Source organism: Lipophrys pholis (assembly GCF_963383615.2).
Source record: "Lipophrys pholis genome assembly, chromosome: 19".
Classification (NCBI taxonomy): domain Eukaryota; kingdom Metazoa; phylum Chordata; class Actinopteri; order Blenniiformes; family Blenniidae; genus Lipophrys; species Lipophrys pholis.
The window spans coordinates 1,203,723-1,215,821 of NC_137647.1; the positions used below are offsets into that span (position 1 = coordinate 1,203,723).

At 47.9% G+C, this 12,099-nt stretch overlaps 1 protein-coding gene across 4 annotated transcripts; it reads left to right on the forward strand.

Moving 5' to 3' along the window:
• The first annotated feature begins 346 nt into the window (after nucleotides 1–346).
• Nucleotides 347–11,869, forward strand: elac2 (elaC ribonuclease Z 2). Of its 4 annotated transcripts, none has more exons than XM_080488202.1 (23): nucleotides 347–885; nucleotides 1,395–1,445; nucleotides 1,593–1,663; nucleotides 1,752–1,816; nucleotides 1,891–1,948; nucleotides 2,020–2,088; nucleotides 2,170–2,244; nucleotides 2,622–2,674; nucleotides 2,779–2,837; nucleotides 3,260–3,332; nucleotides 3,401–3,513; nucleotides 3,585–3,822; nucleotides 5,036–5,121; nucleotides 5,333–5,454; nucleotides 6,146–6,236; nucleotides 6,737–6,875; nucleotides 6,969–7,007; nucleotides 7,080–7,189; nucleotides 7,934–8,033; nucleotides 8,652–8,772; nucleotides 9,150–9,228; nucleotides 10,458–10,602; nucleotides 11,284–11,869. In XM_080488202.1, the coding sequence occupies exons 1-23, from the start codon at nucleotides 509–511 to the stop codon at nucleotides 11,497–11,499; spliced, it is 2,550 nt and encodes an 849-aa protein (XP_080344328.1). In that variant the 5' UTR covers nucleotides 347–508; the 3' UTR covers nucleotides 11,500–11,869. The 4 variants fall into 4 exon arrangements, 2 of the variants coding, with proteins under 2 accessions (XP_080344328.1, XP_080344327.1); XM_080488201.1 differs by having other exon boundaries at nucleotides 6,154–6,236; nucleotides 7,914–8,033; XR_013936340.1 differs by having other exon boundaries at nucleotides 353–885; nucleotides 8,652–8,776; nucleotides 9,155–9,228.
• The last annotated feature ends 230 nt before the right edge of the window (nucleotides 11,870–12,099 follow it).

Below are 12,099 nucleotides of genomic sequence, written 5' to 3' on the forward strand. Positions count from 1 at the left end.
ACATTGACGTGGATGTGAAAAACCCTTCAAACCTTTAAACTCGTTCAACTTTAAACTTCTACGGGTTCATTATACTTTCAGTGAGATACTTGATTTAACTTTAAAGACGTGTCCACATCTGTCCTCTATCCGGGGACATTCTCAGTCCCGCTGCTTGCTGCTTGCAGCTTCAATGATTAGTCATTTTCTTAATTTTCTCCGGTTTTCTGAAGCTCCCAAACTGACCTCATCCCGCCGATGAGTCGCTTCCTTTTAAACCAATCGAATCAGGCACAGGAGCAGTGACGTACAAATGAAGCGTCGGAGGTCACAGATCACGTGACTCCGGCTCAACGAATCAAGGCTCGATACGGTTCCGAAGCGCCGTGCCGTTTTGTTGACACATGCGCCGGTTCTCCAGCGTTAAACGGACCATCGCGACTGTTTGGATGATTAATCTGGTCAAACGGATGTTTGCGTGACGCCAGCGGCGGTCGGTTCAGTTCGAACTCTTCCGGACGTGTTTATTATGAATACGGTCCACGTGAGGCTCCGGTTGTGGACGTCTCTGTTGGTCAAAGGTGGATCTCTCTCTCCCTGTGGCTCTGATCCGGTGACCCTCCCACGTGCCGGTCCCCCCCTCCTCCGGACCGCCTCGCACATCCTCCGGACCGCCTCGCACCTCATCCGGACCATGGCGACCCGCACCGGTAACGACATCCCGGAGAGGCAGCCCCCGGGGCCGCGGAAGGTCAACCGGAAGGAGCCGTTGCGCCGGGTGAAGGCCAAGGAGACCCGCAGCAAGAGGACCGAGCAGCACGGACCGACCACCGTGTACCTGCAGGTGGTCAGTGCCGGGAGCAGGGACAGCCCGGCGGCCGTGTACGTCTTCTCAGAGTTCAACAGGTCAGTGTCACCCGGGGCCCGGTTCATTAAACTCGGTTAACTTTAACCGGCAGTTATCTAGACGGTAAAGTTAACGCCCCTCCGGACCGCCGCTCACCTGGATGTCAGGTCAGCGAAGGAAGGATCAGGTGGACTGTGGACCAAGTCACCTTGGTCCAGAAAGAGAGAATCTAATTCTCCTGTCTCTCCTCTTTATCAGTAATAAATGAGTTTGGGTCTTATTTTTCCACCATTCCACCATTCCATAGTGACTTTCTGCTCCTTTCACTTTATTTCTGGACGTTTCTGAATCAAAAGCTTCAACATGGAGGAACGGAGGTGTAGAACGATAGAGCGCTGCTCTACAGACGTTTATAGTGACGACACTGGTTAAAGTTCTCTTTCACATGAAGCCGTTAAAAGGATCATTTTAGGTCTAAAAACTTCAAGCTTCCATTTCCAGTAGTTTGTAGTTTGTTCGGTAGTTCGGCTTCGTCTGATCTGAGTGACGTGTTTCCTCTCTGCTGCAGGTACCTGTTCAACTGTGGTGAAGGAACCCAGAGGCTCATGCAGGAGCACAAGTAAGACACACACACACACACACACACACACACACACACACACACACACACACACACACACACACACACACACACACACACACACACACACACACACACACACACACACACAGAGTGACTGTGTGTGTGTGTGTGTGTGTGTGACAGGCTGAAAGTGGCTCGGTTGGACAACATCTTCCTGACCAGACTGAACTGGCAGAACGTCGGAGGATTATCAGGTCAGTAGCATCAGAACATCTGGAAACGTCTGTGAGCTCCGATCTGAATCCATAAAGTTTCCACTTCCTGAGCTTCTGTCTCTTCCAGGGATGATCCTGACGCTGAAGGACACCGGCGTCCCGGAGTGCGTCCTCTCTGGACCTCCACAGCTGGTGAGGAATCGAACATTGATCCTCCCAGGAGGAGCTTCGACTCGGCAAAGACTGACTTTCTATTTCCCGTCCAGGAGAAGTACGTGGACGCCATCAAGTCGTTCTCTGGCCACCTGGAGGACATCAGACTGCGTAGGTTGAGTTTCCTGCTCAGATCGACGCGTCCCTGCAGGTTTCTGTGTTGACCGCTTGTTTCCTCGCAGTCGTGCGGCCGTACACCGAGGAGGCGTACACAGACGACACCATGACCGTCTTCCAGGTGCCTTTGTTCGGTGAGTCACCTTCACCGTGTCTTCTGCTCTGAGGACGTTTCAATCCTCTCTGAGGTTTTCTTTTCTCTGGTTTCGCTGAAGCGAAGTCAGACGACGGCCGGAGGAGCCCCCCCCACAGAGACCAGGACCAGGACCAGGACCCGGACCAGGGCCCGGGTGAGTCCTGCAGGACCCGGGGGTCCCGCTTCCACAGCAGCGTTTCATGTGGACGTCGTCTCGGCGTTTTCGTTTCAGTAAAGTTTCACGTTTACACGCAACATTCTGCAAACGAACATCTCTACGATGTGACATTGAAACATTGATGATTACCGTAATGTCTGGACTATAAGCTCCTACCTTTCCACTTTGAACCCTGCGGCTTAAACAAAGACAATAAGTTATGGATTTTTATGGCTTCATGCATCCGATACGTTTAGACTCGTCACATCAGAGGCCGCCCAGAACTTCAGACCAATTAAATGTTCTGAACAGCGCCGTGTTGATCAGAACAATGCGTTTTTTTAATTTGATTTTGAATGTCGATTTTCTTGCAGGTGAGAAAAGATCGAGGAGAGAAACGTCGTTAGTGGTGGCGTTTATCTGTAAGGTGTGTGTGTGTGTGTGTGTGTGTGTGTGTGTGTGTGTGTGTGTGTGTGTGTGTGTGTGTGTGTGTGCGTGTTAAACTAACTTCTTCTAAAAACATTTCTCCAGCTTCACCCAAGAAAAGGAAACTTTCTGGTCCCTCAGGCGAAGGCACTGGGACTTCCTGTGTACGTCTGGTTTTCTTCTTTACACAAAGTCGATTGATCAGCGAATCCCACTGGATTATAGATTATTGGAGTTTATTATATTCTCTTGTGTGGAAAACTTTAAGGTCACTACTTTACGTGGGTTCAAATCCACATTTCTAAAACACAAAGTCTTATAATTTCCAACAAATTCCAGTTAATCTCATTCAGGTACACGACTACTACTACGATGTACTTCAGTAAACTTCGGAGCATATAATCTGCTTCTCTGCTTTCAAAATCTCTAATTTCTATGATTCTTATAAAACTTCTGCCAAAACAGAATTTAATGATAAATTTTGTTTCATTTTATTGGATTTTATTTATTTCTACATAAACTAAGTTGATCTGAATCTGATGTTTTGTTCATGTCTGACTTTGTTTTGGTGGTTTTCTCTGTGCAGCGGCACGGCGGCCATCGGCCCCATGATCGCCGCCCTGAAGGCCGGCAAGAGCATCGTGTTCGAGGGGAAAGAGGTAGTGTGTGTGTGTGTGTGTGTGTGTGTGTGTGTGATGGCCTCGCTGACGCCCCTCCCCCTCTGCAGATCCAGCCAGAGCAGGTCTGCACCCCCACAGACCCGGGCCCGGTCTTCATGGTGGTGGAGTGTCCCTCTGAGGAGTTCATCGACGCCGTTCGCAGCAACAAGCAGCTCAGAAAGTAACAGCCTGAGGTCGTCGCAGGATTTCCAGCCGCTTCAGAGACAAACTGACGCTGCGTCCGTCCCCCAGGTACCAGACGGGCGGGGAGGAGGGCCCCGCCGTGCTGGTGGTCCACATGACCCCGGAGTCGGTGCTGCAGGCGGATCAGTACCAGGAGTGGATGGAGAGGTTTCCCTCCACCACTGAGCACCTGATCCTCAACGAGCAGGTCTGCACCGTCCACAACATCCGCAGCCACAAGATCCAGGCGCAGCTCAACATGATCCACCCCGACGTCTTCCCGCAGCTCCAGGCCCACCGGGCCAAGGTCAGAACACAGAGCGTCTGAGTCCAACACACTGACCCTCACAATCCGAGGAGATTAACACAGTCCGACAAGAAGAGGGCAGAACATCAGCTGGACATAACGACAAACCCTGACGCTTTAAACTTCTCACAGAGGTGATACAATCAGCCTGTCAGTAATCTGGATGTTAGAGGAGGAAGATGCTCTGTAATCTGATGTTAGAGGAGGAAGATGCTCTGTAATCTGATGTTCGTGGAGGAAGATGCTCTGTAATCTGGATGTTAGAGGAGGAAGATGCTCTGTAATCTGATGTTTGAGCAGGAACATGTTCTGTAATCTGATGTTAGAGCAGGAAGATGCTCTGTAATCTGATGTTAGAGGAGGAAGATGTTCTGTAATCTGATGTTAGAGGAGGAAGATGCTCTATAATCTGGATGTTAGAGGAGGAAGATGCTCTGTAATCTGATGTTAGAGGATGAAGATGCTCTGTAATCTGATGTTAGAGCAGGAAGATGCTCTGTAATCTGGATGTTAGAGGAGGAAGATGCTCTGTAATCTGATGTTTGAGCAGGAACATGTTCTGTAATCTGATGTTAGAGCAGGAAGATGCTCTGTAATCTGATGTTAGAGGAGGAAGATGCTCTGTAATCTGATGTTAGAGGAGGAAGATGCTCTGTAATCTGATGTTAGAGGAGGAAGATGTTCTGTAATCTGATGTTAGAGCAGGAAGATGCTCTATAATCTGGATGTTAGAGGAGGAAGATGCTCTATAATCTGGATGTTAGAGGAGGAAGATGCTCTGTAATCTGGATGTTAGAGGAGGAAGATGCTCTATAATCTGGATGTTAGAGGAGGAAGATGCTCTGTAATCTGGATGTTAGAGGATGAAGATGCTCTATAATCTGGATGTTAGAGGAGGAAGATGCTCTATAATCTGGATGTTAGAGGAGGAAGATGCTCTATAATCTAATGTTAGAGGAAAAACTTCCTCATCCCAGTTAGTACATGCGACCATGATACCAGATTCCTGACATCATAAATTATGTAAAATATTGACTCATTAATCAGCTGATGAGACACTTCAGGTTCCTTGTTCCAAAGATGTTAGATTTTAGATTTATAATCCCTCCAGTGACAAATAAATCTCATTTAGACACAAATGTAAGAATCCGATCATGAGATCTGTGTATGTTATTCTGTTTTTGAGTTTTTTTTTCATCCTGACGCTCCCCAGGAGCCTCAGGCTGCCCTCCACACCCCCAACGTCCGAGCGGAGTGTATGCTGAAGTACCAGCTGAGACCCGTCATGGAGTGGCAGAGGTTGGTCCTTCGATCCGCAGTGAAGCACTCTGACTTCCTGTCGTCCTCTTTACCCTCCACCCTCCACCCTCCACCCTCCACCCTCCACCGTCACTGCTTTTTTCCTCCTCCTAATAGTTTCTTTCCACTCACTGTGGAAACATGCAGGTCGGCCGCCCGGTGTGTGTGTGTGTGTGTGTGTGTGTGGTTCTGACTCTGTCTCGTTTGTTAGAGACGCCATCCCGTCCTGCAGCTCCGAGGAGTTCGTGAAGGAAGCTTCAGAGGTCCCGAACTTCCTGTCTGAGGTGGAGGAGTGCAGGAAGAGCTGCTCCAGCGAGGCTGAGGAACCTTCTGGTCAGTTGACGCTTTAAAAAGTAACTAAACCCGACACAGACCCCCGGCTTGTTCCTAGTGTCGTCGTTGTCAGTCGTCATGGAAACGCTGCGCTGCACGCTTGGTCAGGGGAAAAACGTCGTCATGGAAACGCATAAAAAAACGCTGCGCTCGCCACATTGTCAGGAAAATGTGTCGTCATAGAAACGCTGCGTTACCAGGGAAACGCGTCGTCACGAAAAACATGTCGCCACGGAAACGCTGCACTTCCCATGCTGTCACTCTCAGTCGTCACGGAAACGCGGTGCTTCCGCTCAGTCACCATGGAAACACGACTCGTCGCCAATTTGTCTGACAATCAGAACAGAACAGCGAAGGAAGGTGTGACTGTAGAGCAACTAAAGAGTGTGTGTGTGTGTGTGTGTGTGTGTGTGTGTGTGTGTGTGTGTGTGTGTGTGTGTGTGTGTGTGTGTGTGTGTGTGTGTGTGTGTGTGTGTGTGTGTGTGTGTGTGTGTGTGTGTGTGTGTGTGTGTGTGTGTGTGTGTGTGTGTGTGTGTGTGTGTGTGTGTGTGTGTGTGTGTGTGTGTGTGTGTGTGTGTGTGTGTGTGTGTGTGTGTGTGTGTGTGTGTGTGTGTGTGTGTGTGTGTGTGTGTGTGTGTGTGTGTGTGTGTGTGTGTGTGTGTGTGTGTGTGTGTGTGTGTGTGTGTTGCAGGTCAGCAGTACCCGGAGGTGGTCTTCCTGGGGACGGGGTCAGCTCTACCGATGAAGATCAGGAACGTCAGCGGGACTTTAGTGAACATCAGGTGAGATTAACAACCAGGTGGAACCGCCCCGGCGCTCCGGTTGCTTCCAGGTAAATCGTCTTTGAACCGTCGCCTCTGAAAAGTCCAGATGTTTTATGAGGCTGACGTGACGCTCGTCCTCTGAGTCTCACCGTCAGACTCCTCCGTCAGACTGCTCCGTCAGACTGCTCCGTCAGACTGCTGGAACTCTGGAGCTCCCACTACAGTATCACTGAAAGTAACTGTAACTAGTTTGTCCTGTCAGCATACAGAGATCTATTACTGTAGTGGTGGATTGAGCTGAGCGGTCAGCACTGTGTGGTTCAGTGATGATTCACTCATTAAATTAATCTGGATTATGATGCTCTATAATCTGATGTTAGAGGAGGAAGATGCTCTATAATCTGGATTATAGTGGAGGAAGAAACATAAAAGCCTAATCCAGAGTGGAACTGAACCGTTTGTGGCGCCTGGATTAACGTGACCTTTGACCTTTGGTCTGAACGCTGTTACTCTGAAAGCCCGGGTCAGTCTCTGCTCCTGGACTGCGGCGAGGGAACCTTCGGTCAGCTCTGCAGGCACTACGGAGACGATGTGGACCGAGCTCTGGCCAACATCTCCACCGTCTTCATCTCCCACCTTCACGCCGACCATCACACGGTGAGCAGGCCGTCGCCACGGCGACGTGAATCGTGCCGACGACCACGCCGCGGTGGAAGTTTTTGGTCTTGACGTGGATGCTCTGGGTTTCAGGGTCTGCTCATGCTGCTGTACCAGAGGGAGCGGGCTCTGGTACGTTACAGGAAGTAGTGTTTGTGTTGAAACCAAGACGTTTGTCTGACGGCGATGCGTTCACGTCCTCAGAGAGCCGTAGGAAAGCCGGTCGTCCCCGTCTACCTCATCGCTCCGGTTCAGATCATGTCGTGGCTCAACCAGTATCACGACCACTGCCAGCAGATCCTCGGACACATCAAGTCGGTGCAATTCCTCATTTTACCGTATCTTACACACCGTCTGTCACAGCTTGTTGTTTTGGCTCATGTAACCTATATAGGAAAGTATTTCCTAAATACCATCTGTGACCACAAGGTGTCTCTGTAGGACCACAGAAAGCTGCTAGAGTACTTCAGAAAATCCTCCATCCCTGCTGGATTTAACGATTTAACTGACGGAGCAAGAAAAATGTCTCCAGACAGAAAAATCTGACAGAATTTAAAGTGTCAATGAAATGAAATCGTAAATATTTGAAGCGTCTGTTGTCGGGCGGATTTTTCCAATGTTTTTCATCGTGTGGCGTCGTCTCTCCAGATCATAGCAACGGAAGTAATTCATGGGAACTTTCTGTTCTTTAAGATGGAGTTTATCATAATTTGCAGATTATTTAAAAATGTTATCGACTCTTTGTCTCACTTCCCAGGGTATACTCTTATAGATGATACGCTAACCCGTTTAAATTGGAATACATATTTGGTTGTCGTCATATTTCCTCTTTTCTCTGTTTGTTGTTTGAGTGACGTTTAGTTTGATTTAATTAAAAAATGTGAGGAGGCGTGTCCCTCATCTGATTAACATATCGATGAGCCTTGGGAGGCTGAGCTGCAGTGACTTTAAATCCAATACACGTTTGATCGTTATTGTTCTGAATATTGATAAAATGACCTGAAGCTCAGTTTTCAGCCTCTTCTGTGATTTTTCCAGTTTGTCTTTTTATTTTTCAGCCTCATCCCGAACAAACTGCTGTGCGTAGACGCCGAGGCGCCCAAACCGAAGACGAAGTCCTTCATCCAGGCAGTGCTGAAGAAGAACGACCTCCAGAAGGTCAGAGGCAGTTCTAACGGCACCACATTAACCCTTTATCTGCCTTTACTCGTCCTCTCCTCCTGAAATACGTCATCAATACCACATTAAAAGTTCTATTGGTAATATATATGTAACCACCAGGTGGCAGCGTTGCTGCATATTTATTTAACATGAGTTAAAGAGCTGCAGTTGGTTGTTCTACAGATCTGGAGCAGAACAGATGTGGTTCCTATGTTTTAGATCTGGTTCTGGGGTGTCGAACTCTTTTTTTTCTAGTTCAGAGTCGGACTCAGGCCAGTTTCATCCTGAGTGGTCAAATAGAGCCACGATGACCTTTAAACTAAAGTTTTTCTTTGTTGTGTCAGAGCTTAAATGTGATGAAAATGTGGAATTCTGTGACGATTTTCCTGGTTCTTCCCTTCCTCCTTCAGTCCAGACGGGACACTGTAGCTTTAACTCCTAACAGCATTAATTCATCATTTCATACATTTTACCAGAGCAGCATAAAGACATGTAGACGTAGTGGAAACAAGTTACCACGTTCCCTGGACATGAAGTAAGATCAGGTTGTATTTGAAGTATTTCTGTGTATGTTGGCCTTGATGAGCTGGAGCTCTTGTGTTTTGTGCTCCTCAGTTCCAGACCTGCACCGTCCGTCACTGTAAGAACGCCTTCGGCTGCAGCTTCACGCACCGGTCGGGCTGGAAGCTGGCGTTCTCCGGCGACACCATGCCCTGCGACGCATTAGTGCACATCGGTCAGTAGCACTCTCTGTGATTACAGCCGCTCCTCCTCATAATGGCAGACTGAGCCGCTCTTTCAATATGGGATTGATTCCTATAAGGTCGTCGCTCCGCCGCACGGGGTCCTGAATAATTTATCCCATATTTCTTAATGCTTTTCGATCACTCTGGGAGCTGGCAGCCTCCTCTAATGGCTCCTCCGGGTCTCACTTCATTGACTCTCCTCAGATTGCTGGGCTGGATGGTGTCCAGGCGGAGACGTCCAGTGTCTCCCCAGTCTGTTGGTTATGGATGTCTGGGCTCGGCAGACAAACTCCTGATCACACACATTGATCTCCTGCGGGACGGAAACGAGCTCAAAGTGTGTTTGGTTGTGTGTTTTCCCCTGCAGGGAAGGACGCCAGCCTGCTGATCCACGAGGCCACGCTGGAGGACGGGATGGAGCAGGAGGCGGTGGAGAAGAGGCACAGGTGAGCTGCAGCCTCAGTGATTGGAGGAGAGGAACGAGTCACATGACAGCAGGCGGAGCGCGTGTCGGCCAGTGAAATGCTTTGTTGTGAGTGTATTGTTGAATTTAGAGTCTCACACTGCAACACAATGTTCGTTTCCATGGAAACGGCAAAAAAAAAAAAAAAAAAGGTTTCATGTTGGGCCACTAGTGGGTGCTGGTTTTTTTTGTTTGTGTTTTTCAAAAAGTTCAATTTTCCCCCGGTTTCCATGGAGACAGATTTGGAGGGCTTTCAAAAAGTTGTGTTTTCCCTCATTTCCTGGACACAGAATTGGGAGGGTTTTCAAAAAGTTGTGCTTTCCCTCATTTTCGTGGAAACTGAGTCAGTGTTTTCAAAAAGTTGCGTCTTCCATGGAGACAGAGTTGCATGGTTTCAAAAAGTTGCGTCTTCCATGGAGACAGAGTTGCATGGTTTCAAAAAGTTGCGTTTTCCTTCATTTCATTGTTAACAGTCGGCGTGTTTTCAAAAAGTTGCATTTTCCCTAATTCCCTTGGACACATAGTTGGGAGTGTTTTCAAAAAGTTGGCTTTCCTCCCGTTTCCATGGAGACGGGGCATTTACAAAAACTTGCCTTTTCTGTGGTTTCCATGGAGAGAGTTCCAATGTTTTCAAAAAGTTGCGTTTCCAGTGGCTCCGAGGTCTTCTGTCGTGTAAACAAAGACCCAAACTTTAGAAAAAGTCTTCGTTTTCATTTGAACACGGAGTCTCGACTCTGCTGGGACTCTACAACCACACCTTCACTTTCCTTTTCACAAATTGCAAGAATCAATTCAAACCTTCACCCCTCATGTTCTGCTCCACAAACCTCTAGAAAAGCTGCGGCCAAAAGAAACTGGATATTTCCTTCACTATCGGCTTGTAGCCGAAGCTCCAAAGTAACTTGATGAGTTTAAAGGATAAAAAAGTAAAACGACGGTAGAACATCAGTCAGTCAGAAGCAGCTCAGTTGAACTTGATATTTTCTTTCCTGTGAAGCTCCGAGCTCAGTAACGTGTGCTTTAATAAGTTGAACGCTGAAGCTTGGTCTCAGCCTTCACTCTGTGCTGATCGAGGTTTTTTTTTTACATTAATCTCTCGACTCTCCACACGTCTCGCTGTGTGCAGCGTCTTTAAGAGACCAGAGTGAGATTCAGCATTCGCACAAGCTTCTCTTACATCCTCAGAGTGACTGGCCTCTGCTTCTCTCGCAGCACGACGTCGCAGGCCATCAGCGTTGGCATGAGGATGAGCGCAGACTTCATCATGCTGAACCACTTCAGCCAGCGCTACGCCAAGATCCCGCTCTTCAACCAGGACTTCAACCAGCGGGTGGGCGTCTCCTTCGACCACATGAGGGTGAGACACGCCGGCTGACTGCTGGAATCAAGCCAAACTGGCAACCTGTGTTTTCTTTTCGCGCCTGTTAACGAGTTACTTGATGAAGACGTTATCATCTTTATGTTTCTTTACATTTACATGAGGAATAAACCATTTGGACATGAGAGCATCTCTTCATATTTCACAGCTTTCCTGCTCAACGTTAGAAGCAAACGCTCCCTCTGCCCCGCCCTTCAAACTAACGCTTATAGCTTTAGCATTAGCATTATAAAAAGTCACAGTAACTTGAGCTTCAGTGGTCTCGTTACTCCTTGATGATTAGCATTAGCATTGAGTAGCATTATTATCCTGCAAGCATCCGTCCGAAAGCAGCTAACTGGGATAGCTTTCAGCTTTAGCATTAGCGTCCTGTGAAGCCATCGCAGCTCTTCTTACCCTTTCACTAAACTGCTGTTTATCGGAGGAAGAGCACCGAATTAGTTCTGAACAAACTCGTTACGCCAACATGTCCCCACCTTAGCATTATCCTCTAGCCACAGTCGATGTGATGAGCGTTAGCAGTCTTGGATAAAGGGAACATGGAGTTAATCTAATGCTCACTGTTTCACTAAGCTCCTGTTTACTGTTTCTGAATGAACTCACGTTCATCGTAACCCGTCCGAGGCCCGGTACTGAACCCTTCTGCGGTTCTCTTCCCAGATCGGATTGGCTGATCTGAAGCTCCTCCCCCGGTTCGTCCCGGCGCTCAAAGCCTTGTTCGCCGAAGACATTGGCGAGATGGAGGAGAGGCGGGACAAGCGGGAGCTGAAAGGTCAGCTGGGAAGAGGCCTGGACGTGATGGGAGGAGCCAAAAGAGAGCTGGAGGCGCCGGAGGAGGAGGAGGCGGAGCCAACAAAGAGGCAGAAAACCACCTGAGGAGCAACAAGCAGGACTTCACATGAGTTATTTTATTTAAACGGCCTGGAACAGACTTTTATTTTCTGCTGTGGTTTGGAAGAGTTTTGAGTTTTGTGCCGGAGCGAGTTGGATTAAAGAAAGCAGGATTAACCAGATTTAGTTCTTGAGATTTGAATTGAAGTTTTGAAAAATAACTTCCGGTCTAATTCTATAGTTTTAACCACAACGTGGAAATCCTCATAATATGTTATTACTGGAAGAAAACGGGTCCAAAAATGTACATTTTTATTTGAAAATAGATTTATTCAGGAAACGAATGAAATACATCTCGGTAAGGTTCGACTGTAATTTGTTTTTAGTGAACAGAAGTAAAGAATTCCACACTCATCTTTATTGAATCGTGCTTCATTTCAGTTTTATCTTTTGTTTGAGGAGTTTTGCCTTCCCGGGGGCACCGAAGAGTAATGAGAGTAACCTGAAGGGGCAGTTTACACATCGACGGTGTTCAGAGACGCTGAAATGAAACTTTCTAGCTGAGGCCCCGTTTACACGACAACGTTTCACCTGACACCTAATCCGCTAAATAAAAGGGAATCTAAACTTCGTCTAGCAGTTTTT

What these genes read in the sequence shown, in the direction of transcription:
- elac2 (XM_080488201.1), top strand. Translation starts at nt 509, where the DNA reads ATGAATACGGTCCACGTGAGGCTCCGGTTGTGGACGTCTCTGTTGGTC. An exon ending in GGGACTTTAGTGAACATCAG is followed by an intron (nt 6,237 to 6,736) that starts GTGAGATTAACA and finishes TTACTCTGAAAG; the next exon opens with CCCGGGTCAGTCTCTGCTCC. An exon ending in TTCACGCCGACCATCACACG is followed by an intron (nt 6,876 to 6,968) that starts GTGAGCAGGCCG and finishes TCTGGGTTTCAG; the next exon opens with GGTCTGCTCATGCTGCTGTA.